This window comes from Hemiscyllium ocellatum, chromosome 11, assembly GCF_020745735.1.
Source record: "Hemiscyllium ocellatum isolate sHemOce1 chromosome 11, sHemOce1.pat.X.cur, whole genome shotgun sequence".
Classification (NCBI taxonomy): Eukaryota; Metazoa; Chordata; class Chondrichthyes; order Orectolobiformes; family Hemiscylliidae; genus Hemiscyllium; species Hemiscyllium ocellatum.
This window is the reverse complement of record NC_083411.1, coordinates 37511221-37538452: the sequence shown is the minus strand read 5'-3', so window position 1 is coordinate 37538452 and position 27232 is coordinate 37511221. Positions and strand designations below refer to the sequence as shown.

The following is a 27232-nucleotide window of genomic DNA, read 5'->3' as shown; positions in this document are numbered from 1 at the left end:
TCATATACAGTTTCAAACTTGGTAATTTGCTTTAAAAGTTTGAAGTATTATATGCTCTTGGGAATTTATTTTTTATGGGGTTTGTTTCCTAGTTCTATTTCCTGATCCAGTAATAGCCTTTAGAAGACCCGTTTTTTTTACCCCTCCCTAGCCAATGTTAAATTTTGATTCCAGATTCGAAGTCTTTGGAATGGAAGATCAAATCTCCCACTATACCTGGTATTTCTACATGTGCTGATAGTGGGAGAAGCAAATTTGAAGAACTAAGATTAGCTATTGGCTTTCTCTGTGGCGCTTGGATTTAAATCCAGTTCTGACTGATGTTATGAAATAGTTTTCTATCTCATTAGTAAAATGATTTTGGATAGTGTCATTTAGTGTGGACCAAGAGCACAACCATTCTTAAATGTGACCAGTGCAATTTGTTTCTGATCTTGTGCTAATTAGGAGGCTAATATGACAATGATGCTCAGGATTTTCCACTTCTTTTTCTTTTAGATGAATATACCAGAGTGGATAGTAAATCTCCGACATGACCTGACACATAGGAAACTTCCTACACTGGCATGGTGCCGAAAAGGTAATAAAATCCTCTTGCTAAAACAGAAACTGATGAATTTTTCCCCTGTCCTTTTTTTTGTCTGTAGTGTCAGTTTTCTTTCTCTTGCTGTTCACTGTTATTCCTCCCATTTGAGACAAGTAGGATGTTGGTCTGCATATTGTGCTGTCTCATGTTGTCTCTCAAAGTAACAAGTTCGATCCTAGTCATGTTTAGTGCTTTGGGAACTATCCTTCGTTTAAGTAATGCAAACCTGGCATTGCAATATGACAGCACAAAAGGTGTCTATTTGTTCATTGGCTGTGGTCAACCAAATTGTTAAAAATGTATATGCCCATGCCAGTTCTTAGATGCTATCCAACTGCATTTTTTTCACCAAGTATTTGTCTAATTCCTTTTTAAAGTTACTAGTCATTTGGTAGTATAAACCTTGGAATATTATCCTGTTCTATCAGGACAAGCTCAATTGCTAAATTTTGAATAATCACAGGAGAAAAAGGTGCTGATTGGTTGGTTGGTTAGTTGACTAGCCATTGAGGTGTTGCCATTGGAAAGGAACAGGGAATTAGGCTTAAGGTTTGGACAGATTACTTTTTTGCCGATACTATCCTCTGCTGTTATTGTACAACTTAACAGACTGATAAGACACTATCAGTCTCCTATCTCTTGGACACAAGAAGAGTAAGCCCTATCAGCATGAAAGTGACTCTGGAAAATTTCACATGATCAATTTTTATGAACAGCAAGTTGTACTGAATTTCTTAGAGTCAAATTTGCATTGTATTGTTGCCTGGATACTGCACTTGACGACAATTTTTATTGGCTTGGCACAATGAGGAAAAGAGTCAAATCTGTATCACTCAAACCCTAACTTTATTAGTTTAGTTGAAATATGCTACAATTCACACTTTGGTTAAGAAATGGTTAACAGCAGACATGTATTCATATAAGGCTAAAATCCATGTGGACAACCACTAGATTTCTTTGTTACCTGAACAGCCAAAGATTTTAAAGGCTAATACCAGAGAATAGGAGCTCACACTGGTCAGGCAATCTCTCCCGGGTCCTCTCTGTAATCACCAAGCATGAGGTCATCAACTTTGCAAAAGTTGATCACCTGAGTTTTCACTGCTAACACATCCTAATTCCTTTTATTTTTATCCTTTTTCCTTCTCTTTATGAAATTTTCGTGGGTTTGCTAGATGAGCTAAGAGCCAATGTCTTTTGTTATCGGCTCACCCAAGGATGTTGTTTGGATTACCTCATTACTTTTCCACCAAATAAGGATTTTTACCTTAGAGTCAGAGTCATACAACATGGGAACAGATCCTTTGGTCCAATCAGTCCATGCTGACCATAATCCTAAACCAAACTAGTCCCATGTGACTGCTGCTGCCTCATAACCCTCCAAACCTTTCTTAATTGTGTACTTATCCAAATGTCTTTTAAATGTTATAACTGTGTCCACATCTGCCACTTCCTGAGGAAGTTCATTCCACATGTGAACCATCCCCTGTGAATAATTTGTCCCTTCTGTCTTTTTTAAAATCTTTCATCTCGCCTTAAAAATATGCCCCCTAGCCTTGAAAGCCCCTTACGTTATTCCTCTGAGCGGAACCAGTTCAAGCCACCCCCAGCCCCAGCACTGGCCGAGGCTTGGGTAAGCTTAGTTCATAAGCTGCTGTTTGCATGTGTGTGCAGTCCCTGGCCAACAATTGATTTGATGTCCCTTTGTTTACTGTCTTCCCACAGTATAAAATAAGCATTGTTTTGTAGCCAAAGCTTCCTTTATCTTCGATAATTAATTAATGTGGCCCGTACTCCCTATGTTGTTGGCCTGGTACATCTGTGGTCTGAGTAGATTTAACCATTCACTAACTAAAATTAATATACAGCGAAGGGATTGAATGTTGCTTCCAGATTGCATAAATGAGTTACATTACAAGCTTGACTAATTTTAGTAAATTGCTTGTCAGTATTGTGTACGATTAACATATTCTTATCATTGAATTGCATTTAGCAGGGGACATTTTGTTTCAGGTATTTGTTAGTTGAGTACAGACTGTACTCCACCAAAGGAACTTGCCCTTTCTCACCCACACCTGTTGTCATGGTGCCCCTTCTGGGTGGAGAAAGTGTTTGGATGAAAAAGATATCCACAGTGTGAAGCTGAAACTTGGCTTCATAGCCATCTACTCATTTATAGAATCTTAATCTGTATTGGATTGGTGTTTTTGTTTCAGCTTTTCAGTATTTTGTTTATGTTTTACTTCCTGTTTTGCGGAGTCATTATCTTCATCTCTGCATATTACTTCTGGTGTCTGTAAAGCAATTATCTACTTCTCCACCCAATGGTATTTTCTTCTCTACTTACAAAGGCACGTGCTGATGTTGATGTTGCCAGTTGTATGAATACTTCCCTGTGTGTTCATTCGTGAAAATCTAGAATGGAAGTATGGCAGACTATTCATTTGTGTTGAGTGTTGGGCTTCATCCTGGTCACCTAATATCCACAAAAGTGCATTCTAGAGTTCAGAAATGGGATATTCTAATTCTAACTGTAGGCTTTGTTTATTTAAAGTGCAGTATGTTTTTAAGGACTTAAATACAGTAGCACCTTGACTTACGAACTTAATCCGTTCCGGGACCCGGTTCGCGAACCGAATCAATTTTTCCCATTGTTCAGATAGCATAAGAATGCTTGGACGTAGCAACGAACGCTGGTCATAGCGCACACGCCAAAGACGAACTGAATGAGATCATGCGGGGCCCGAGAGCTTTTTGCATTCAACAAGCGCATAGCAAAGCAGAACAATGAAACCACGTGGTCGCACATGGGCTTTTTGCGTCCGTACCTTGAATTTCGTACGTACGTTGAAGCAAAATTTTACATACAATCCTGTTCGTAAACTGATTTGTGCGTGAACGGGGTCGTTCGTATGTCGAGGCGCTACTGTAATTTATTTAGACTAGTAATAAGTAATTATACATTTTGCTATGAACTAACATTGCACTGAATGTAGTAATCAGGAATGAGAATCCTGACTGACTTCCCCTCCCTTTCCTATTCAGAAGAGTGAATCCAATCTTTGTACCCTCCCAATGCACCTCTTAGATCGGCTGACTAAGCACTTGTGGAAATCAGGATGTAGATTTTCTGGTCCTTGAGACTCAGCTAGGTTTTGTCTTCACTAATTAATCTGTTCAAGAAGTTAAATACCACATAACCAATACAGGCTACTTTTTTGTTTCAGTTTGGAGCAACAAAATTTCACAACTGAAAGACAGATTTCCATTTTCCAAATTGCTTTGACCTATGTTTAAATTTAAATAATTGTTTTTTATTTGTTTTCATAACTAAAACTGCAGTGTTAAACTTGAAACAAGAGCACTTGTATATGAGTAGCTGAGGGGGAGGTGTTCTTATAAGATGACTTGGTCACAATGTAATGTTTTTCCTACCTCCATCCCCATTACTTGTGGCCTTTGGAATAGCTGTGGTATTGCTTTTGTATTGTTGGCTTGGATCAAACCCTGGGACCTCTTAAGTTTTATACTTTGTTATTGTACTGATACTAATGCTGTGATGTGGAACAGCACTGGGGACTACAACTGTTGACAATTTAAATGAAATGAAATGACCACCTGGTATTGACCTAGTAACCAGAAAAGACAATGGCAGAAATAACTCTGTTGACTCTGCAAAGTGCTCCTTACTAACACTTGGGGCTCGTGCCAAAATTGGGAGAGCTGTCTCACTGACTAGTCAAGCAGCAGTCTGACAAATTCATTCTCAATGAGTCATATTTTATAGACAATATCCTAGACACCATCATCACCAGTGATATGACTTGTCCAACAGGCAGAATAGATCCGCAGAGGTGATGGTATAATGGTATGCAGTCGGGTGCGAGTTACCATTGGAGGCCACAAAGTTGACTCCAGACTCCATGAAGTCTCATGGCTTCAGGTTGTATGTGGGCTAGGAAACCACCAGCTGATAACTACATACTATTTTCACTCTTGAATCAGTACTGTTCTGTGTTGAACAACACTTATAGGTAGCACTGAGGATGGCAAGGGCACAAAATAGATTCTGGATGGGGAACGTCTGTGTCAACCACCAAGATTGTCTCCGTAACAGCACAACTGATCGAGCTGGTTGGATCCTAAACGACATGGCTGCTGGATTGGGTCTGTGGTATGTGATGAGGAAACCAGTGAGTGAAAAATATACTTGACCTTATCTTTGGCAATCTATCAACTGCATCTGTCCATAACAGGATCAGTAAGAGTGACCACCACACAGTCCTTGTGGAGACTGAATCCAACTTTACATGGAGAATACCCTCCATTGTGTGGTGTGGTATTATTACTATGCTATTTGGGACAGATTTTGAACAGATCTAGCAACTCAAGACAGTGGCATCAACAGGAGCAAAATTGTGTTTGAGCACTTGACCATCACCATCAATCCAGGGGATCAACTCTGGTTCAAGGGAGACTGCAGGAGGTCATGCCAGGAGCAATGCAAGATGTACCTCCAACTGCATCCAGGTGTGAATAGTGGTGGACAATTAAACAACTGACTGGAGGAGAAGCACCACAAATACCTCCATGTTCAATGTTGGAAGATCCTAACAGACAGCTAAGGCTGAAGCATTCACAGCAAATTGAAGTGCTGAGTTGGTGATTCATCCATTCCTCTAGTGGCCCCAGCATCATAGATACCAAACTTTAGCCAATTCCATTCACTGTGTGATATCAAAAAAACATGTTTGGAGGCACTGGATACTGCAAAGGCTATGGGACTAGATGACAATCCAGCAGTAATACTAAAGACTTGTGCTGCTTCCCTAGCCAAACACATCCAGTACAGTTAAAACACTGGCATCTGCCTATGTAGGAAATTGCCCAGGCATGTCCTGTACACACCAAAGCAAGACACATCCAACCTGACCAATTACTACTTCATCAGTCTGTTCTTGATCATTAATAAAGTAATGGAAAGTATCTTCAGCAGTCCCCTCAAGCAGCACCTGTTTGGCAATAACGTACTTAGTGATGCTCAGTTTGGATTCCACCAGGGTCATTCAGCTCCTGAAGTCATTACAGTATTGGTTCAAACATGGACAAAAGAGCTGAATTCCAGATGTGACGTGAGTGTGACAGCCCTTGACATCAAGACTGCATTTGTCTTGTGTGACAGCAAGGAGCCCTGGCAAAACTGGAATCAGTGGGTATCAGGGGGTAAACTCTTCACTGCATGGCATCATACTTGGCACGTAGGAAGATAGTTGCGGTTGTTGGTGGTTTGTCATCTCCGCTGCCAGGGCATCTCTGTAGTGTTTCTCATTGTTGTGTCCTAGACCGAGCTATCTACAATACTTCATCAATGACCTTCCCTCCATCATAAGGTCAAAGTGTGAATGCAAGATGAAGGAGCAGAATTGGACCATTTGGCTCATCGGGTCTACCCAGCCTTTTTGATCATGGATGATATGTTCCTCCACCCCCTTTCTCTTGTAAATATTAATTTCTCCTACTCAAGAGCTGATGTACCTGTGTCCTAAGTACATTTAATGACTTGTCCTCCACAGCCTTTTGGAGCAATGAGTTCCACAGATTAACCATCCTCTTGCTGAAGAAATTCCTCCTCATCTCTGTTTTAAAGGGTCATCCCTTCACACTGAAGCTGTGCCCTTGGATCATAGTCTCTTCAACTAGTGAAAACATTTTTCCCTATGTCCACTCTATCCAGGCCTCAGTATTCTGTAAGTTTCAACCAGATCAGCCCTCACCCCTCTAAACTTCATCATGTACAGACCCAGTGTCCTCAACAGCTTCTCAAATGATGTGCTCTTCATCCCCAAAATCATTTTTGTAAACCATCTTTGGACTTGTTCCAGTATCTTTCCTTAGATACTGGGCCCAAAACATCTCACAACATTTCAAATTTGGTCTGATCAGAGCCTTGTACAGCCTCAGCAGTACATCTATTCTGGCCCTCATGAAATGGATGCTAACATTGCATTTGCCATCCTAACTGCAAAGGGAACCAGTGTGTTAAGCTTCAGGGAATCCTGAACTAGGATACACAAGTCGCTTTGCGCTTCAGATTTCTGAAGCTTTTCCGTATTTAGAAAATGGTTCATACCTTTATTCTTCTTGCCAAGGTGCAGAACGTCATACTTTGCCACATTGTATTCACAGTAGGTTAAAATCTTCGAGGAGAAAGTGAGGTCTGCAGATGCCGGAGATCAGAGCTGAAAATGTGTTGCTGGAAAAGCGCAGCAGGTCAGGCAGCATCTCAGGAACAGGAGATTCGACGTTTCGGGCATAAGCCCTTCTTCAGTTTGCCACTTTTTTGCCCACTTTCCAAGCCTCTTCAAATCCTTTTGCAGCCTCTCTGCTTCCTCAATACTCCCTGTCCTTCCACCTATGTTTGTGTCACCTGTAAACGTAGCAACAATGCCCTCCGTTCCTGCATCCAGATCATTAATGTAGATCGTAAGTGGTTGTGGTGGAGTTGTCACCGGCTGCCATCCTGAAATAGATTCCTTTAGCTCCACTGTCTGCCTTCTGTCAGTCAGTCAATCCTCTATCCATGCAGGTATCTTACGTCTAACACCATGGCTGTTGTCTTATTTAGCAGCCTCCTGTGCAGCACCTTGTCAAAAGCCTTCTGGAAATCCAAATAGGTCACATCCATTGGCTTGGCTTTGTCAAACCGGCTCAATTACCCCCCCCTCGAAGAATTCTAACAGACTTGGCAGGCATGACCTCCCCTTGATGAAACCATACTGACTCAGTCGTGTTTTACCATGCACTTCCAAGTACTTCAGAATCACATCCTTAATAATGATCTCTATAATCTTACCACCAACAAAGTCCTGTTAACTGACATGTAGTTTCCTATTTCTGCCTCCCTCCCTTCTCAAAGTGTTACAATGTTGGCTAATTTTCAGTCCTCTGGGACTAGTGATTCAAGAAAGATCACTACCAATGTCTCTGCAGTTGTCTGCTTCTGAACTCTTGTTGTAGTCCCTCTGGTCTGGGTGATTTGTCCACTTTCAGACCTTTCAGCTTCCCCAGCACCTCCTCATCTCTGTCCCTGACTCTCTTGAAATCTGTCACGCTGCTGATGTCTTCCACTTGAAAACTGATGCAAAGTACCTATTCATTTGCTCTGCCATTTTTATTCCCCATTACTACTTCTCCAGCCTCCCTTTTTGGCAGACCAGTGTCCACTCTTGCCTTTTAGATATATTTAAAAAGTAAACTCTTATATTCCTCCTATTTTATCTTTGCCCTCTTACTGTTTTTTTGATTTCTCCTCTGCTGGTTTTTAAAGGCTTTCCTTGAATCTTCATTGCAATATATGCTTTTTCTTTTGCTTTCATTGTCCCTGACTTCCCTTGTCAGCCACAGTTGCCTTGTTCTCCCTGTTAGTACGTTTCTTCTCCCTTGAGGTGAACTTCTGCTGTGCCTCTCAAATTACTCCCAGAAACAACTGCCGTTATTGCTTCACTGACTTCTCTGCTCAGCTCCCCTTCCACTGAACTCTGCCTAGCTTCTCCCTCGTGCCTTTAGTTATCTTTTATTCAATTGTATTAAAGTTATATCTGATTCCACCTTGCCCCCTTCAAAATGCAGAGCGAATTCTATCATATATCTCCTCGGGGTTCTTTTACCTTAAGCTCTCTAATCATGTCTGCCGCATTACACATCACCAAATCTAGAATTCCCTGTTCCCATTGTGGGCTCTATCACAAGCTACAGCAGAAAAAATCTCAGACGTTTCATGAAGTACTTTCCTTGGGATCTGCCACTAACTTCGCCGCCAACACCACCACCCCATCTATTGTAATAGTGCCTTTCTTACAATCCTTTTCTGTCTCCGGACTGGTTTTGCACAATGTTTGGCACCATTCGTAACTCTTCATATACCATGTTTCAATGCAACAAGATCTGGGCTTGGGCTGACAAGTTACAAGCAACAGTTGTGCCATACAAATGCCAGGCAATGACCATTTCCAATAAGAGACTTGACCTTTAATGGTGCTGCCATCACAGAATACCCCACTATCAACATCCTAGTAGGGTCACCATTGAGTAGAAACTCAAGTGGACTCTGCATGTAAACGCAGTGGCAACAAGAGCATGTCAGAGGCTAGGAATACTGTGGCGAGTAATTCACCGCCTGATGACTCAAAGCCTGTCCACCATCTACAAGGCACAAGTCAGCGATGCTCCTCACTTGCCTGGATGTCTGTAGCTCTAACAACACTCAGGAAGCTTAGCACTATCCAGAACAAAGCAGCCTGCTTGATTAACATCTCAGCCATTCCTTCACACTGCTGCTACTGAAAGTCAGCAGTGGTACTATCTACAAATGCATTGCAGAAATTCACCAAAGATCCTTAGTCAGCACTTCCAAACCCATGACCACTTCCATCCAAAAGGACAAGGGCAGCAGAGAGAAGGGAAAGCCATCACCTGCAAATTCCTTTCCAAGCCACTCACCATCCTTTCAGTGTCACTGGGTCAAAATCCTGGTCAACCAGTGACTTCCATGTCCCATGAGTGGATAATAAAAACATTATGTAGTTGACTTGGATGGAAGGCCTTATTGTCAATTTGCTGATGACTCAAAGGTAGATAGGAAAGTTGTGATTGAAAATATATTTGAAATTTTAGATTTTGAAATAATGGCATTGTGTGTTGGTTACCTTTTTGTTTTGGAGGACTTTTTTTTAAAAAACAAGACATGTTAGAACAATTAGGAGGAGAACTGATTTGAAGTCAGAAGCAATTTTAGTTTTCTTATCGGAGCATTGGATAAATGAAGAAAAATAATGTTACCTCTAGATTTGGTTGGAAATCCACAGGTGATGAGAAGTTGTAAAACTCAAAGCTCTGTTTTGTGTTTTAATTGTGATCTGCTTTAATCTGTGTTTTAATTCATCAGTTCATAGGTCATCCCTTTACTTGTTGTTCAGCTGTCGACATTTCATTCACATCATTTATATTAATCTATTGATACTCCTGATTACCTTCAAAGACCTGTTATTCAGCATGTTGATATTCTACTCTCACTTTATTGACATTCTTAATTACCTGGAATTATCTTGCCCTTATCTTTCTGCCTGCATATACTATGCCTGTGTGCCTTTCTGTACTTCACCTGTCGAAGGAGCAATGCTTTGAAAGCTTGTGATTTTTTAAGTTTAAATAAACCTGTTGGATTATAACCTGGTGTCGTGTGACTTCTGAATTTTGTCCACTCCAGTCCATCACTGGCACCTCCACGTGTGATATGCAGATAGTGTATGTTACAATTTTGTGTGTTTGAAAATTTATATGTGAGAGTGACTTAAGATTGAGTCTAAAAGAATATCTAATCCAGAATGTTAAAATTTGTTACAGTATCAGCTTTGGAAATTAAGTAAACTTTTCAGATGTGGACCCTTCATTTCTTGGTCAAATGAAATCCATAGCAAATAGATACCAGCAGAGGGCACTGTTCTTCCATTATTACATTCCTATAACATGTGCCTACATTTATTGTTTTTGTTTATTGGTACTTTCAGTGACCAATTACTAAAAATGTTTTGTTCATTTGAGATGTGGGCATCCCAGCATCTATTGCCTGTCTAATTGCTCTTGAAAAGGTTATGAGCTGTTGCCTTAAACCATTGCAGTCCTTTGGGTATAGGTACATCTACCATATTATTGGGAGGTTAGTTTAGGATTTTGATCCCAGAATGGTAGGAGTTTGAGATGGTAATGCCATTGAATTTCAAGGGTTGATGGTTGAATTCCCTCTTGACTAAGATGATCATGTCTGTTACAGTCACGGTTAAGTAAAATCTGTCGAAGGTTAATTTGCTAAAGTGGAAAGGAAATTGTTTTAAGACGTGTTTAGAATTGTATCATAGTTGTAGCACAGAAGTCATCTTGGTATATTGGCCTCTGCAAATGCAATTCAACTAGTGCTACTCACCAGGCTTTTTTCTAATTGTCCTGCACTTTTCCTTTTCAGACAATGATCAGTGTCTCAATTGACTCTGTCTGCAACACACTTTCAGACAGTGCATAACATATCTGAATTTCAAACTGTGGGGAAAGGTTTATCCTTGTGGTGGTGTTGCTTCTTTTACCATTTAGTTTAAATCTGATGCCCTCTGGTGGTGGTTCTTTTTACAAATGAGAAATCAATGTTTCTAATGTGCATTCCCCTCATGATTTTGAATCTTTCAAGCTTCTCTTCAAGGAGAATAGTCTCAGTTACTCCAATCTAGCCATATAATTGAAGTTCTTCAGCCCTAGAATTATTCTCTTAAATATTTTCTTCACTGTGTTGAGACCTTTTAATTTCCACAGTGTGGTGCCCATTTGTGTCCCATTTAGAATTGTACACTTCTGTTTTATCCTGCCTGTTCTGACTGTCAGAGTGAATTGTTTCATGTTTCTCTGCATTAAATTCAGTCTGTTGCTTGTCTGCTCATTCCACTCTGTTGACATCCTTTTGAATTTTTATATTGCCCTTCTCACAGATTATAAAGTTTATATTTCATATTGTCCACAAATCTTGAACTTTGTGTCCTTTGCATTCTGAATGATTTAATATGAAGATTTGTATCTCACTGGGCATTCTTATGTTAAATAGTCTTTTTCATGTAAATGAAAGTTGTTTGTGTGATACTGAACAACCAAAGAAATGGGGGGAATTAGGACTTTTCTTCTTGCAAATATAACTTTAAAATTAAATTGCAATTTTCACGTGAGAATTTTTGTATTATAATTTTGTATTGTACCATCTGTACTGAACACGTGAGTTTAATTAATTTTGCAGTGATTTTGTTTCTTCAGGTTGTGAGTTTGTTTTGGAGTGGTTACGACAGCAGTACTGGAATCGACAGTTGGGAAACAGTGTTGTGGATAATTGGGTCGTGGACCCTCAGGAAGAGGAGGAAGCCAATGATGAAGCCAAAATACAGGATGAATTGAAACAGAAGGAGTTATATGGTTAGAACTTGAAATATATAGAAATGAATGTAACAATCATTAACCAATTGCATGTTATGTAACAAATAAATTGTTCCTGCTTAGCTTTGCTTTGAAACTGCATATTCTTTCAAATTTTCCATGTGGAAGGAAGAATGTTTAGTGAATACCAATGTGTTCTTCCAAGTGTAAAAGGCAAGCACTATACTGTGTTTTAGGGGTTTAGGCAAGGTGGTTGCTAAGGGTGGACACTGGAGAATGAAGAGAAACCTGGTGGAGGAGGGAAGGTGATGTGATGGAGTGAAGTTGAAGGAAGCTACGAAGGAGAAGGGAAGCTGGGAGGTGAAGAAGAAAGGAAGAAGCACTGCATGCTGCAAGTTGGGGGCCCAAAGCGATTTGAGCATGTTGCCAGCAGGGTAGGGGAGAGAATATGGCTTTACTTCTGACAGCTAAATATTCTGTTGTTGACTAGAAGTCAGGAACGATTGAAATCACTGAAATAATTAATTTCTTGCAAATACTGTTCTAGAATTTGCAGCAATTACTCACCGTCTGTGCCCCACACTCTTATCTTTTTCCCAGTCTACTCTATGGTAAATAAAATCACCAACTATCATAACACTACTTGTCCTGCAGATTTCCATAATCTGCCTCCAAATTCTCTGTTCTACATCTCCAGCAAGGTCACTGCTTCCTTCCTGTTGTATCTGTTCTGTGTAGCACATCATTATTTGCCACTTGGATAAGGTGCTTTCGATAAGTTGAGCCTATGCTACAATATGGGATAGTCACCTTTGGTGGAAAATTGTCTAAAAGGAGCAATGACCAGTAAATCAAGTATTTTTTTCTCTGCAAAACTAGTGTAGCTTGAAGTAAACGGATAAATATATTGACTCGTAAATATCATGATGTGGAGGTGCTGGTGTTGAACTGAGGTGGACAAGGTCAGAAGTTGCATGACACCAGATTATAGTCCAGCAGTTACACTGCCTGATGAAGGAGCAGTGCTCCAAAAACTTGTGATTTCAAATAAACCTGTTGGACTATAAACTGGTGTCATGTGACTTCTGACCGTGACTCATCAAACACTTTGGTGTTTTTATATCTCACTTTCATTTATGTTTAGAATCTTTTTCAGGATGTGGTCACAAACTGAAATGCTTTTAATCAGCCTACATCTTTTTATGTTCCTAAATTTCCTGTGTACTGCCCTGAACAGGAATCTTGTGAGGCAAGGTTCAACAGGCACCTGGAACATTTCAGTATTTCTCTGAGATACTATTCTTACAAGCTAGAACAAACAATGGCAAACTACAGCCTGGAAAACCTTCTAATTCAGCTTATGGGCTACTCCGATGGACATATTGTTGATGTTCATTGTTGTTACAGAAAGAGCATATTATATCCTAAAGAACAAAAAGGCACGTTTTTGGTTAAGAGCTTCTCATAACCAAAATGGATATTACAAAGCAGGTTTTTTGAATTTGACTCTTAGAATAAAATTGTATTTTGTTTAAATTCATCAAATATTTGAATTCACTATGAAATATTTGTTTTAAAAAGCTGCACTTTCAATGAACCCCCAAGGTAAATCCTCCATTTGTAATATTTTCACTTTTTTTTTCTCCTCCAGACAAAGCCCGAGAACTGCTGACTTCCTTTGAGAAAGAACAATTCCAGGTATATAATTGCTAAAGATTTAAGTTTTTCATTCAGTTCTATAATATGTCGGTTTGATTCAGAAAAGAGAAATAGACAGTTTGAGGAATAAGTATTTGTACAGTACTTTTTAAGCAATTATGAGAGACAGAAACAGTAGACCTGATCTATTGGAAAATGAAAATCCACTTGGTCCAGCTACTGCTTGTTAGCTCATTGATACAAGAGTCAAATGGTCAACCACAGGCTGTTGAGCAGGAAGGTGATCACTTAGCAGTGTAGGGCATCTCTGCTGTCAATCTGGATTTGAGGCTGAGGCATAATAAAGTCTGTTTGTTCTGCAGCTGTACAATCTGGTCTAATGTCAGTAACTAGGTGTAGAACAGGCCTGAAAAGAATTATGCATTTAATTATTAACTCCTCTGTTTCTGATGGAATTATTTGGGGTGGAATGTTGGCAAGATAATAGAAGAACTCACTTTTCAGCTAGTTTCATGAGATCCTTAACATCCAGCTAATGTAACTGGAGCAGGCAGATGGGACTTCTCAACTGAAGGACTCTATTTCTGAAGATGTATTACTCCCTCAATCCTGCAATTAAGTATTAGCCTGGATCCCAAGCTCTAGTTCTCTTGTGAGGCTGACGCCTACATTCCACTGACTTGTCAGCGTGCTACCAATTGAATCAGTTTATCAAAATTGTTAGAGCAAATTGTTTGCTTCAGTATCTATTTGATTTTTGAATATTTATTGGACATTTTGGTAACAACTAAACAGTAAGTTGTGCTAACAGGACCATGTTAGCCTAATTTGTTAATTTTAGTAGAGCAATATTGTAGAGATGTACAGCACGGAAACAGACCCTTTGTTCCAACTCATCCATGCTGTCCAGATATACTAGCCTCACCTAATCCGATTCACCAGCACTTGCTCCATATCCCTCTAAAGCCTTCCTATTCATGTATCCATCCAGATGCCTTTTAAATGCTGTAATTGTACCAGCCTCCACCACTTCCTGTGGCAGCTCATTCCGTATACTCAGCACCTTCTGTGTGCAAAAGTTGCCCCTTAAGTCCCTTTTATTATTTTCCCCTCTCAACCTAAACCTATGCCGTCTAGTTCTGGACTCTGACCACAGGGAAAAAGACTTTGTCTATTTATCTTATCCATGTTCCTCATAGTTTTATAAACCCCTCAGCCTCCAATGCTCCAAGGCAAACAGCCTCTGCCTGTTCAGCCGCTCCCTAGAGCTCAAATCATCAAACCATGGCAACATCCTTGTAAATCTTTTCTGAACCCTTTCAAGTTTCACAATATCCTTCTGATAGGAAAGAGACCAGAATTGCACGCAGTGTTCCAACAGTGGCCTACCCAATGTCCTGTACAGCCACAACATGACCTTCCAACTCCTGTACTCAATATTCTGACCAATAAAGGAAAGGATATCAAACGCCACCTCCATTATCCTATCTACCTGAAACTCTACTTTCAAGGAGCTGTGAACTTGCACTTCAAGGTCTCTCTTTTTTTCAGCAACATTCTCCAGGACCTTACCATTAAGTGTACAAATCCTACTCTGATTTGCTTTTCCAAAATGCAGCACCTTCCATTTATCTAATCTAAACTCCATCTGCCACTCCTCAGCTCATTGGCCCATCTGATCAAGGTCCTGTTGTAATCTGAGGTCACCTTCTTCGCTGTCCACTACACCGCCAATATTTTTAGATTAGATTAGATTAGATTACTTAGTGTGGAAACAGGCCCTTCGGCTCAACAAGTCCACACCGACCCGCCAAATTGCAACCCACCCAGACCCATTCCCCTACATTCACCCCTGCCCCTAACACTACGGGCAATTTAGCATGGTCAATTCACCTAACCTGCACATTTTTGGTCTGTGGGAGGAAACCGGTGCACCCGGAGGAAACCCACGCAGACACTGGGAGAATGTGCAAACTTCACACAGTCAGTCGCCTGAGGTGGGAATTGAACCCGGGTCTCTGGCGCTGTGAGGCAGCAGTGCTAACCACCGTGCCACCCACTCTCACAGTATTGATGTCATCTGCAAATTTACTAAACTATACCTCCTATGTTCACATCCAAATCACTTCTATTAACGATAAAAAGCAGTGGACCCAGTACTGATCCTTGTGGCACACCACTGGTCACAGGCCTCTAGTCTGAAAAGCAACCTTCCACCATCATCCTCTGTCTTCTACCTTCGGGTCAGTTCTGTATCCAAGTGGCTAGTCTTCCATGAAATCTAACCTTGCTAATCAGCCTCCCACGAGGAACCTTGTCGAATGGCTTACTGAAGTCAACATAGATCATGTCTCTCATGATGTTCTGCCCTCACTATCCTTTTTGTTATTTCTTCAAAATATCCAATCAGGTTTGTGACACATGATTTCTCACACACAAAACCATGTTGACCACTAATTAGTCCTTGCCTTTCTAAATACATGTACATCCTGTCCCTCAGGATTCCCTCCAACACGTTGCCCATCACCGATGTCAGGCTCATCCTGGCTTTTCCTTACCACCTTTCTTAAATAGTAGCACGACGTTAGCCGACCTCCAGTCTTCCGACACCTCACCTTTGACTATTAATGATACAGATATCTCAAAGATGCCCAGCAATCACCTCCCTAGCTTCCCACAGAGTTCTAGAGTACACCTAATCAGATTCAAGGGATTTATCCACTTTTATGCGTTTCAAGAATTCTAGCCCCTCCTCTTGAGCAATATGGACGTTTTTTTCAAGATGTCACCATCTATTTCCCCCCATTCTATATCTTCCATGTCCTTCTCCACAGTAAACACTGAAGCAAAGTACTCATTTATATCCCCCATCTCCGGTGGCTCCACACATAGGCTGCCTTGCTGATCTTTGAAGGGTCTTATTCTCTTCAGAGTTCCCCTTTTGTCCTTAATGTATTTATAAAATCCCTTTGGATTCCCCTTAGCACTGTTTGCCAAAGCTATCTCATGTTCCCTTTTTGCTCTCTTGACTTCCCTCTTAAGTATACTCCTACTGCCTGTATTCTCTTATGAGGATTCACTCGATTTCTCCTATCTATACTTGATATATGCTTCCTTATTTTTCTTAACTAAACCGTCAATTTCTTTAGTCACCCAGCATGCCCTATACCTACCAGCCTTTCCTTTTACTCTAACAGTAATATACTATCTCTGGACTCTTGTTATCTCATTTTTGAAGGCTTCCTATTTTCCAGCCATCCCTTTTATCTGTGAATATCTGCCCCCAGTCAGTTTTTGAAAGTTCTTACCTAATACAATCAAAATTAGCCTTCCTCCAATTTAGAACTTTAACTTTTTGATATGGTCTATCCTTTTTTATCACTATTTTCAAACTAATAGAATTATGGTTGCTGGCCCCAAAGTGCTCCCGCACTCTCGCCTCAGTCACCTGCCCTGCTTTATTTCCCAAGACTAGGTCAAGTTTTGCACCTTCTCTAGTAGGTCTATCCACATACTGAATCAGAAAATTTGCTTGTCCACACTTAACAAATTCTTCTCTGTATAAACCCTTAATACTATGGCAGTCGTAATCTATGTTTGGAAAGTTAATATCCCCTACCATAGCCACCCCATTATTCTCTCAGATAACTGAGATAGAGATGTACAGCATGGAAATAGACCATTCGGTCCATCCCGTCTATGCCGATCAGCTATCCCAATTCAGTCTAGTCCCACCTGCTAGCACCCGGCCCTTATCCCTCCAAATCTTTCCTATTCATATACCCATCCAAATGCCTTTTAAATGTTGCAAATGTAGCTACCTCCACCACTTCCTCTGGCAGCTCATTCCATACACATACCACCCTCTGTGTGAAAAAGTTGCCCCTCGGGTCTCTCTTTTTTATATACCTTTCCCCTCTCACCATAAACCCATGCCCTCCAGTTCTGCACCCTGACCCCAGGGAAAAGATCCTGTCCACTCACCCCATCCATGCCCCTCATAACTTTGCAAACCTCCACAGGATCACCCTTCAGCCTCTGACTCTCCAGGGAAAACAGCCCCAGCCTATTCAACACTCCCTCAAATCCTCCAATCCTGGCAACATCCTTGTCAATCTTTTCTGAACCCTTCCAAGTTTTGCAACTGCTGCCCCACAGCACCAGAGACCGGGTTCAATTCCCTCCTCGGGCAACCGTCCATGCGGATCCTGCACACTCTTTCCCGCCCCCCCCCCCCCCCCCCGAGTCCACATGGGTTTCCTCCGGGTACCCCAGCCTCCACCCACAGTCCAAAGACGCGCAGGCCAGGCGAACCGGCCACGCTAAATTGCCCGCGGTGTTAGGTGCATTAGTCAGGGATGAATGTAGTGGAATGGGTCTGGGTGGGTTGCTCTTCGGAGGGTTGGCATGGACCTGTTGGGCCGAAGGGTCTGTTCCCACACTTCAGTGAAAAAATCTAATCTTTCTGATAGGAAGGAGACCAAAATTACATGCAGTATTCCAACAGTGGCCTAACCAATGTCCTGTACAGTCTCAACATGACCTCCCAACTCCTGTACTCAATACTCTGACCAATAAAGGAAAGCATACCAAACGCCACCTTCACTATCCTATCTACCTACGATTCCACTTTCAAGGAGTTATGAACCTTCACTCCAAGGTCTCTTTGTTCAGCAACACTCCCTAGAACCTCATCATTAAGTGTATAAGTCCTACTAAGATTTGCTTTCCCAAAATGCAGCACCTCACATTTATCTGAATTAAACTCCATCTGCCAATTCTCAGCCCCTTGGCCCATCTGATCAAGATCCTGTTGTCATCTGAGGTAACCTTCTTCGCTGTCTACTACACCTCCAATTTTGGTGTCATCTGCAAACTTACTAACTATACCTCTTATGCTCACATCCAAATCATTTATATAAATGACTAAAAGTGGAGGACCTCTCTGTACAAAATTGTTTCTCAATTTCCCACTGACTATTAGAGGGTCTATAATGCAATCCCAATAAGGTGATCATCCCTTTCTTATTTCTCAGTTCCACCCAAATAACCTCTTTGGATATATTCCCAGGAATATCCTCCCTAAGCACAGTATTAATGCTGCCCCTTACAAAAGCATCACTCCCCCTCCTCTCTCATCCCTCTTTCTATCCTTCCTGTAGCATTTCTATCCTGGAACATTAAGCTGCCAGTCCTGCCCATCCCTGAGCCACATTTCTGTAATTGCTCTGATATCCCCGTCCAATGTTCCTAACCATGCCCTGAGTTTATCTGCCTTCCCTGTTAGGCCTCTTGCATTGAAATAAATGCCGTTTAATTTATCAGTCCTCCCTTGTTCTCTGCTTTGTCTCTGCCTGCCCTGACTGTTTGACTTGCTGTTTTTCCCAACTGTACCAGTCTCGGATTTATCGTTTTCCTCACTATTTCCCTGGGTCCCACCCCCCCACCTTACTAGTTTAAATCCTCCTGAGCAGTTCTAGCAAATTTCCCTGTAGTATATTAGACCCTTTCCAATTCAGGTGCAATCCATCTTTCTTGTCCAGGTCACTTCTACCCTAGAAGAGATTCCAGTGATCCAAAAATGTGAATCCTTCTCCCATGGACCAGCTCCTCAGCCACACATTCATCTGCTCTATCCTCCCTATTCCTACCCTCACTAGGTCGTAGCGCTGAGTGTAATCCAGTGTTACTATTCTTGAGGCTGTCCTTTTCTAAATTTCTACCTAACACTCTATATTCTCCTTTCAGAATCTCATCCTTTTCCTTTATGTCGTTAGTTTCAATGTGTACAATGATCTTCTGCTAGTCCCTCTCCCCTTTGAGAACATTCTGTACCATCTCTGAGATATCCCTGATCCTGGCACCAGGGAGGCAACACACCCTTCTGATTTTTTGCTGCTGCAGAAACGTCTGTATGTGCCTCTGATTAGAGAGTCTCCCGTCATAATCAATCGCTTGGAACCCCTCATTACATTAGAGCCAGTCTCAATATCAGAAAGTTGGCTGTTCATGCTACATTTTCCTGAAAGTCCAATATCCCCTGCATTTTCCAGAACAGCATACTTGTTTAAAATGGGGATAGCCACAGAAGACTCCTGCACTACCTGCCTACTCCTCCTCCTACCTTTCGTGGAGTTAACCCTCCTACCAGACTGTATTTGAAGCTTTTTCCCCTTCCTATAACTGTCATCCATCACACCCCTTTGCTCTTGTAAATTCCTTATTATCCTAACTGCTGCTCTTACCAATCCATGTGATCTGATAGGATTCACAACCAATATCACTTCCTGAAGACATGATCATCAGTATCATGGAAACCCTCCCTAAACTCCCACATCCGACAGGAAGGGCATATCACTCCACTAAAGGCCATCTTTGCTCCTTCACAATCTACAGACCCAGAAAATAACTGTCTTTTTGCTCTAAGAAACAGTGCTCCAGACTAACTTATGGCTTATATTTTTAAAATTTAATCAAGAGACAGATCTCAATAAAATATATAATCAAGAAAGCACCCATTCTACTCACTACTGTAGACTTACATCAAGGTTACACTTAAAAACTGTGTACTTGTCTGTTCCTGTGCTGTGAGCTGTCCTACACTTTCCTTCAAGGTCAGCTATGAATTTCACTGTTTGTTAATTTTTCCTAGAAACACTCCACTGTCCAGAGATACATAAACTCAAATAGTAAAGGCAGTAATTGTGCAAATTCATTATTGTTTCAGAAAGCAGTGTAAGTTTCTCTCTCTCCCTCACTGACTATGTGGTCGCTGCCTTTTATCTGTGTTTCTCCTTTTAAAAGTGCTGTTGTTTTGATATTTTCTCCCCCCCAAGTTCCAAAGCAATCAATTTCACATAAAACAGTAATTGCTGCTCCTGAAGTTCAAGGAAATCACCTCCAACACTTAAAATGCCTCAAAAAAGGAGCAGCTCTTACAGTCACAATTTTTTTCCTGTCCTCCATCTTGGATTACCCAGAATCCTCACATCTTCTATAAATGGTTCCATCAGACTGGAAAATAGCTAATATTAACCTCTATAGGAAAGGATGGAGATAGGAAACAGTAAACTATAGGCCATTTAGTTTGACATCTGTTGTGGGGAAGTTGTTAGAAACTATCATTTGAAGAGATTATGGCTGCATATTTCGAAAACTTTGAAATAGTGACATCTGCAGATTTTGGAAAGTCAGAGACTATAAAATGTGGAACTGGAAAAAGTGTAGCAGGTCAAGCCGCATCAGAAGAACAGGAAAGTCAATATTTTGGGCAGGACCGCTCATCAGAACTCTGTCCTGTCCGAAACATTGATTTTCCTGTCCTTGACCTGCTGTGCTTTTTGCTCATTTCAACACTGCACGTTTTGAAGAGTTCATGATAATCAGGAAGCATCAGCATGGTTTTGTCAGGGGAAAGTTGTGTTTAAACAATTTATTGGAGTTCTTTTAAAGGGGTAATATGCTCTGTGGGTAGGGTAATGTGGAGCTTATTGATGTCATATACAATCCTTTTATCCAAAATCCTTGGGGCCAGTTACTTTTCAGATTTTGGAATTTTTTGGATTTCAGAATAAATGACATTTTCACAGTGAAATGAAAAAATATTAACGAACATCAGATCTACGTGTGACTAGTACGAGCGCCGTAACACATTTGATGCCTGCCAGTACTAGGCCATGCTGTGATATGATTTGAATGGGTATGGAGTTGGGTCACATGTTCGCATACCAAACAACCTTGTTATACAGAAAAAAACTTTGCAAACAAACTTCGGATTTCGGATAAAGGATTGTCTACCTGTACTTGAATTTCCAGAAGGCATATGAAAGGTTGCAGCATCAAAGGTGATCACAAAAACTAAAAACTTATGATGTAAGAGCCAATATATTAACATAAATAGTTTATGTATAAATAGGTCTTTCTTTGTCTGGCAGGATGTGATGAGTGGAATCCTGCCGGGACTATGCTGGGACCTTAACATTTTATGGTCTATAACAATGACCAAGATTTGGGCAATGAAAGCATGTAGTAAACTTCAGAGATGACACCAAGATAGGTAGGAAGGTATGTGGTAAAGAAGACAAGAAAGTTGCAGAAGCATATAGATAGGTTGAGTGAAAAATTAGGCAGGTTAAATATAATATAGGGAAATGTGAAATTGTTCACTTTAGCAGAAAGAATGACTAGGCAGATACAGGACAACGGTGAAGTACTGAGCTGTTGATTCAGGTATTCTAGTGCATAAGTCAAAACAAGTTCCTATGCATATACAGCATATAATAAAGAAGGCTAATGGGGATGCTGTCTTTCAGTTTCAATTTTTCTCATAATAATGATGGTATTGCTTAAATCATGCAGGGCTTTGGTGAGACCACATTTCAAAGATTGCACGGTTTAAGGATTCAGGAAGAATGTAAATGCATTGGAGATGGTTTACAGGCTTTTTACTGGACTAATATCTGGAATGAATGTGTGTCTTATGAGGATAGGTTGGACAGGCTGGGTATTTTTCCAAAGGAGTTTTTAAAAAAAATAAGTGAAGGGTGGCTTTATTGAATCCTGAATTTGACAAAATGGACATGAAAAGGAGGCTTCCTTTTGTAGCTGAAAATGTGTTGCTGGTTAAAGCACAGCAGGTCAGGCAGCATCCAAGGAACAGGAAATTCGACGTTTCGGAAAAAAGCCCTTCATCAGGCTTTTGCCCGAAACATCGCATTTCCTGTTCCTTGGATGCTGCCTGACCTGCTGTGCTTTAACCAGCAACACATTTTCAGCTCTGATCTCCAGCATCTGCAGACCTGACTTTTCACTCGGCTTCCTTTTGTAGGTCATTCCAGAACTAGGGGACATTGTTTAAAAAGGAGTTGCCCTCTTAGGACAGTGAGAATTGATTTTTCTCAGATGTGTGTAAATTTGGAGTACTCTGCCTCAGGGTGTAGAAGCAGGCTCATTGATTATTTTTAAGGCACACGTGGATAGATTCCTGTAAGCAGGGAAAACAGGTTATTAGAGGTTGATAAGAATATTGAATTCAAAGTAGACAGATCAGAGTGAATGGCAGAACAGGCTTGAGAGGCAGAATGATCTATTTCTATATTTTTTGTATGTTTATAAAGTTAGTAATAAGGTAAAGTACAGTTCTTTCTTCAGTTTGAACAGTCCTGTCCAAAGGATTTATAAATTACTTTCAGGTTAGGGACTTTATACAGAAAAAGACCGCATTGATGGTTAGTCCGTATAAGTCGGATATAGAGAGGAGCGTGCTTCAGTCCAGAGGCGCTTTCTTGGTCAGCATCCTCCATCATTTTTTAGGAGGTAATATCTCGAAGGACATTGAGCAGCTTTGCAGATTCTGGACTCAAGAATTGGGAGTGGAGATCTTGTTAGAGACCCTAAGGAAGATTTTGATTTGTAATAGAGAACAGGCTATGCAATTGAAGGTACTCCACAGGGCTCATTTGACACCAGAGCGGTTTGTGAAATTTAAGACCAGAACATCCATAGTGTGCCCCAAATGTAAAACAGATGTTGGTACTCTTACTCATTACTTGTGGTCATGCCACAAGCTTCATAGATATTGGGGTGCCATTGCGAGTGTTTTGGAAGGGGTTTTGGGAACTGAGGTCAAGGTGGATCCGGTGTCCTGCCTCTTGGGTTTGCCAAATCTCTCTCCTTTGAATGTGCATGGAAAGAAAACTCTTTCATTTTGTGAGAGGAAGAATAGTGAGCTTGGTGTTGGAGAATCCCCCAGGACTTTCGAGGTGGCATAGATTCGTTGTGGAGCACATCACCCTGGACTTCCTTATGAGTATGGTGCAAGAAACTGGAACTATTTTTATAGAGGCAGACTTATAGAAGTGCTCCAGGAATCAGTGCTATGGCCACAATTATTTACTATATATTCATGTCAGGGTAGAATTGAATATTACTTTAATTGGAGAAGCCTGTAGAAAGTTTTTTTTTAAACTTTCAAATCTTGTAGCTTTATTCTTTTAGTGAGTACCTGGAGTATCTCACTTCATTGTTGTAAAGAAAATATTGATGATTCTTGACCAAATTATTTACGAACTTAGGGAGAATCAAAGATAGATTAATTGAGTTGTCAATGATCTGGCAAATAGAGTATAATGAGGGAAAATATGAAATCGGTAATGAGAATAAAAAAACTCACATTAATCAAATGGTGAGAGTTTGAAAATCTCTGAGACGCAGAGGGATCTAGGTATTCCAATGACAAATTGCAAAAGCTTAGTATACAAATACAGCAGGTAATTAAGACTAATAGAATGTTATTGTTTATTGCAAAAGGAATTGAATATAAAAAGAGGGAAGTTATATTGGGCATTGGTGCCACCACATCTGGAATACTGTGTATAATACTGCTCTTTTTATTCAATGAAGGCTGTAATGAAGGCAATTCATAGAAGATGAAACTAGACTTTTAGCTTACTAGACCAGTAATTTGAATGAATGGCTTGTCTTATAAGGAAAGATTGAGCAGTCTAGGCTTTCTATCTGCAGAAGTTTACAAGAGTAATAGGTGACTTGAATGAAACACAAGATCCTAAGGGGTCTTCACAAGGTGGATATGAAAAAGATATTACTGTGGGAGCATCTAGAACTTGGGGTCACTGTTTATAAAAATGAGATTTCGCCATTTGAGAAATGAGGATTTTTTTTCTTATAGAAAGTAGAGTCTTTGGAGCTCTCTTTCTTTCTTAAAAGATGGTAAAATCAGAGTCTTTCTATTTTTTAAGAAGTAAATGGATTCTTGGTAAAGAAGAGGGCAATTGAGAATGGTAGGAATATGGAATAATCAGATCAGCCATGATTGTATTGAATATTGGAACAGGCCTGAGGAGCTGAGTCACATTTTGATGCTCCTAATTCATATGAATGCACGGTGAGAAGATTACTACAAATTAACAGTGCACATGAATTTTTTTTATTTCCTAGGTTTTGATGGAGCAGAAGTTAGTTTCCAAAGCAAAGAGATTCTGGAATACTCCAACTCCTGAAATTGAATGGATTTTATCACAAGTTAAAAAACATGTATTGGATAACAGGTACATTAAATATGGATATTTTATGATCAGGCTAGCAAAGACCAAGTTATGCAGCTGCAGTTAACTGTACTTTTGTAATGGACTGTTTTGACCAGGGTGGGATTGGAAACTTTTAGTCGACTGTGCAATGTCTCCTGTTGCACCCTGTTCCTGTACCTCCCACCAGTTTCAAATTTTATATGAAACTTTATTTGAGGTAAGATGATTTTAAAATAAAAGCAAACACTGTAGATACTGAAAATGACATAATGACAGAAAATGCTGGAAATAGTCTGTCTGGCAGTACCTGTAAAGAAAAACAGTTAACGTTTTGCTTTCTCTTAGATTCCCTTCCATTGTGTTTTTTAAAATTTTTGGTTCTTGAGCATTCCTGGAGAACTGTGATGACCGGCTTTGATCTTTTAATTTATAAGGTTTGGTTTTAGTTGCTATTTTAATTGAGCTTAAGAATTATGCAAAGGCTAAAAGTCAACAATCTAAATATCACTAATTCTAAGGGATTCTGTAGAGAAAATATCTCTTCAGTGGACTGTTATGATTGCTTTCCTTAAACTAGTTTATCTCCTGTGAAGACCTTTTTTTCCCTTCAGAACTACCTCTTACTTGTTTGAATTGTTTTGGTTCCCTGTCTTCTGTTTCTCTATTTCTTGCTGCTCATATTTCATTGTTTGTTGTCTGATTTGTTTCAACCACAAGTTCACAACTCATTGTTCTCTGCCATAAGATAGTTGCTTGGTAAGACTATTTGGAAATGTAGTGAATTTATAATGGTGGACTTTAGTCAGTTTATTATTTCTATTTCAGTCAATATTGTTTAGGGCAGAAAGGGTGCGAACTTCTGAAGTGCAGTCAGAAACACTTTCTACATGGACATGTTTCCTGTCCAATAAGGAAGGAGGCCTTGGATCCACATTGAGAAAATTAGATTAAGTAACAGTCTGACACCTTTTTCGATGTAAGATCATAGTATCATAAGGCAAAGGGCAGGGAGCAATCCAGAGTTCAATTAATTTACAAAGGGTGATTTCAACAGGGGTGAAAACAGATTCTAGATTAGTGGTGCTGGGAGAGCACAGCAGTTCAGGCAGCATCCGAGGACCAGTAAAATCAACCAGGGCAAAAGCCGTTCATCAGGAATAAAGGCAGAGAGCCTGAAGTGTGGAGAGATAAGCTAGAGGAGGGTGGGGATGGGGGTAAAGTAGCATGGTGTACAATAAGTGAGTGGGGGAGGGGATGAAGGTGATAGGTCAGGGAGGAGGGTAGAGTGGATAGGTGGAAAAGAAGATAGGCAGGAAGGACAAGTCATGGGGACTAACTGAGCTGGAAGTTTGGAACTAGGGTGAGGTGGAGGAAGGGGAAATGAGGAAACTGTTGAAGTCCACATTGATGCCCTGGGGTTGAAGTGTTCTGAGGCAGAAGATGAGGCGTTCTTCCTCCAGGCGTCTGGTGGTGAGGGAGCAACGGTGAAGGAGGCTCAGGACCTCCATGTCCTCGGCAGAGTGGGAGGGGGAGTTGAAATGTTGGGCTATGGGGCGGTGTGGTTGATTGGTGCAGGTGTCCCGGAGATGTTCCCTAAAGCGCTCTGCTAGGAGGCGTCCAGTCTCCCCAATGTAGAGGAGACCGCATCAGGAGCAACGGATACAATAAATGATATTTTTGGATGTGCAGGTAAAACTTTGGATGTGGAAGGTTTCTTTAGGGCCTTGGCTGGAGGTGAGGGAGGTGGTGTGGGCGCAGGTTTTAGAATTCCTGCGGTGGCAGGGGAAGGGGCCAGGATGGGAGGGTGGGCTGTAGGGGGGCATGGACCTGACCAGGTAGTCACAGAAGGGAACGGTCTTTGCGGAAGGCGGAAAGGGATGGGGAGGGAAATATATCCCTGGTGGTGGGGTCTTTTTGGAGGTGGCGGAAATGTCGGCTGATGATTTGGTTTATGCGAAGGTTGGTAGGGTGGAAAGTGAGCGCCAGGGGCGTTCTGTCCTTGTTACGGTTGGAGGGTTGGGGTCTGATGTTGGAGGTGCGTGATGTGGATGTTGGACGGCATCTTTAACCACGTGGGAAGGCAAATTGCGGTCTCGAAAGAAGGAGGCCATCTAGTAATGTCTGTGGTGGAACTGGTCCTCCTGGGAGCAGATACGGTGGAAGCGGAGGAATTGGGAATACGGGATAGCATTTTTGCAAGAGGAAGGGTGAGAAGAGGTGTAATCCAGGTAGCTGTGGGAGTCAGTGTCAATTCGGTCATGATTAATGGAGGTGGAGAGGTCCAGGAAGGGGAGGGAGGTGTCCGAGATGGTTCAGGTAAATTTAAGGTCAGGGTGGAATGTGTTGGTGAAGTTGATGAATTGCTCAACCTCCTCGCGGGAGCACGAGGTGGCGCCAATTAGTCATCAACATAGCGGAGGAAGAGGTGGGGAGTGGTGCTGGTGTAATTACGGAAGATTGACTGTTCTACGTAGCCAGCAAAGAGACAGGCATAGCTGGGGCCCATATGTGTACCCATGGCTACACCTTTGGTCTGGAGGAAGTGGGAGGATTCGAAGGAGAAATTAAGGGTGAGGACCAGTTCGCCCAAACGAATGAGAGTGTAGGTGGAAGTGTACTGTTGGGGACGTCGGGAGACGAAAAAACAGAGGGCTTGGAGGCCCTGGTCATGACGGATGGTGATATCCATGGTGAAGATGGATTGAATATCCATGGTGAAGATGAGGCATTGGGGGCCGGGGAAACGGAAGTCTTGGAGGTGGTGGAGGGCGTGGGTGGTGTCTCGAACATATGTGGGGAGTTCCTGGACGAGGGGGGATAGGACCATGTCGAGGTAGGTAGAGATGAGTTCAGTGGGGCAGGAGCTTGCTGAGACAATGGGTTGGCCAGGGTGGTCAGGCTTGTGGATCTTGGGAAGGAGGTAGAACCTGGCAGTGCGGGGTTCCCGGACTATGAGATTGGAAGCTGTGGGTGGGAG

At 41.3% G+C, this 27232-nt stretch overlaps 1 protein-coding gene across 4 annotated transcripts in view; it reads left to right on the top strand.

Annotated features, from left to right (window-relative positions):
* las1l (LAS1 like ribosome biogenesis factor) overlaps positions 1 to 27232 on the top strand; it is an 86602-nt gene that overhangs the window by 16916 nt on the left and 42454 nt on the right. For all 4 annotated transcript variants that reach the window (XM_060832516.1, XM_060832515.1, XM_060832518.1 and 1 more), the window contains 4 exons: positions 499 to 580; positions 11435 to 11590; positions 13203 to 13249; positions 24167 to 24276. In XM_060832516.1, coding sequence (XP_060688499.1) covers positions 499 to 580; positions 11435 to 11590; positions 13203 to 13249; positions 24167 to 24276 — 395 coding nt within the window. The remainder of the gene's footprint in view (positions 1 to 498; positions 581 to 11434; positions 11591 to 13202; positions 13250 to 24166; positions 24277 to 27232) is intronic.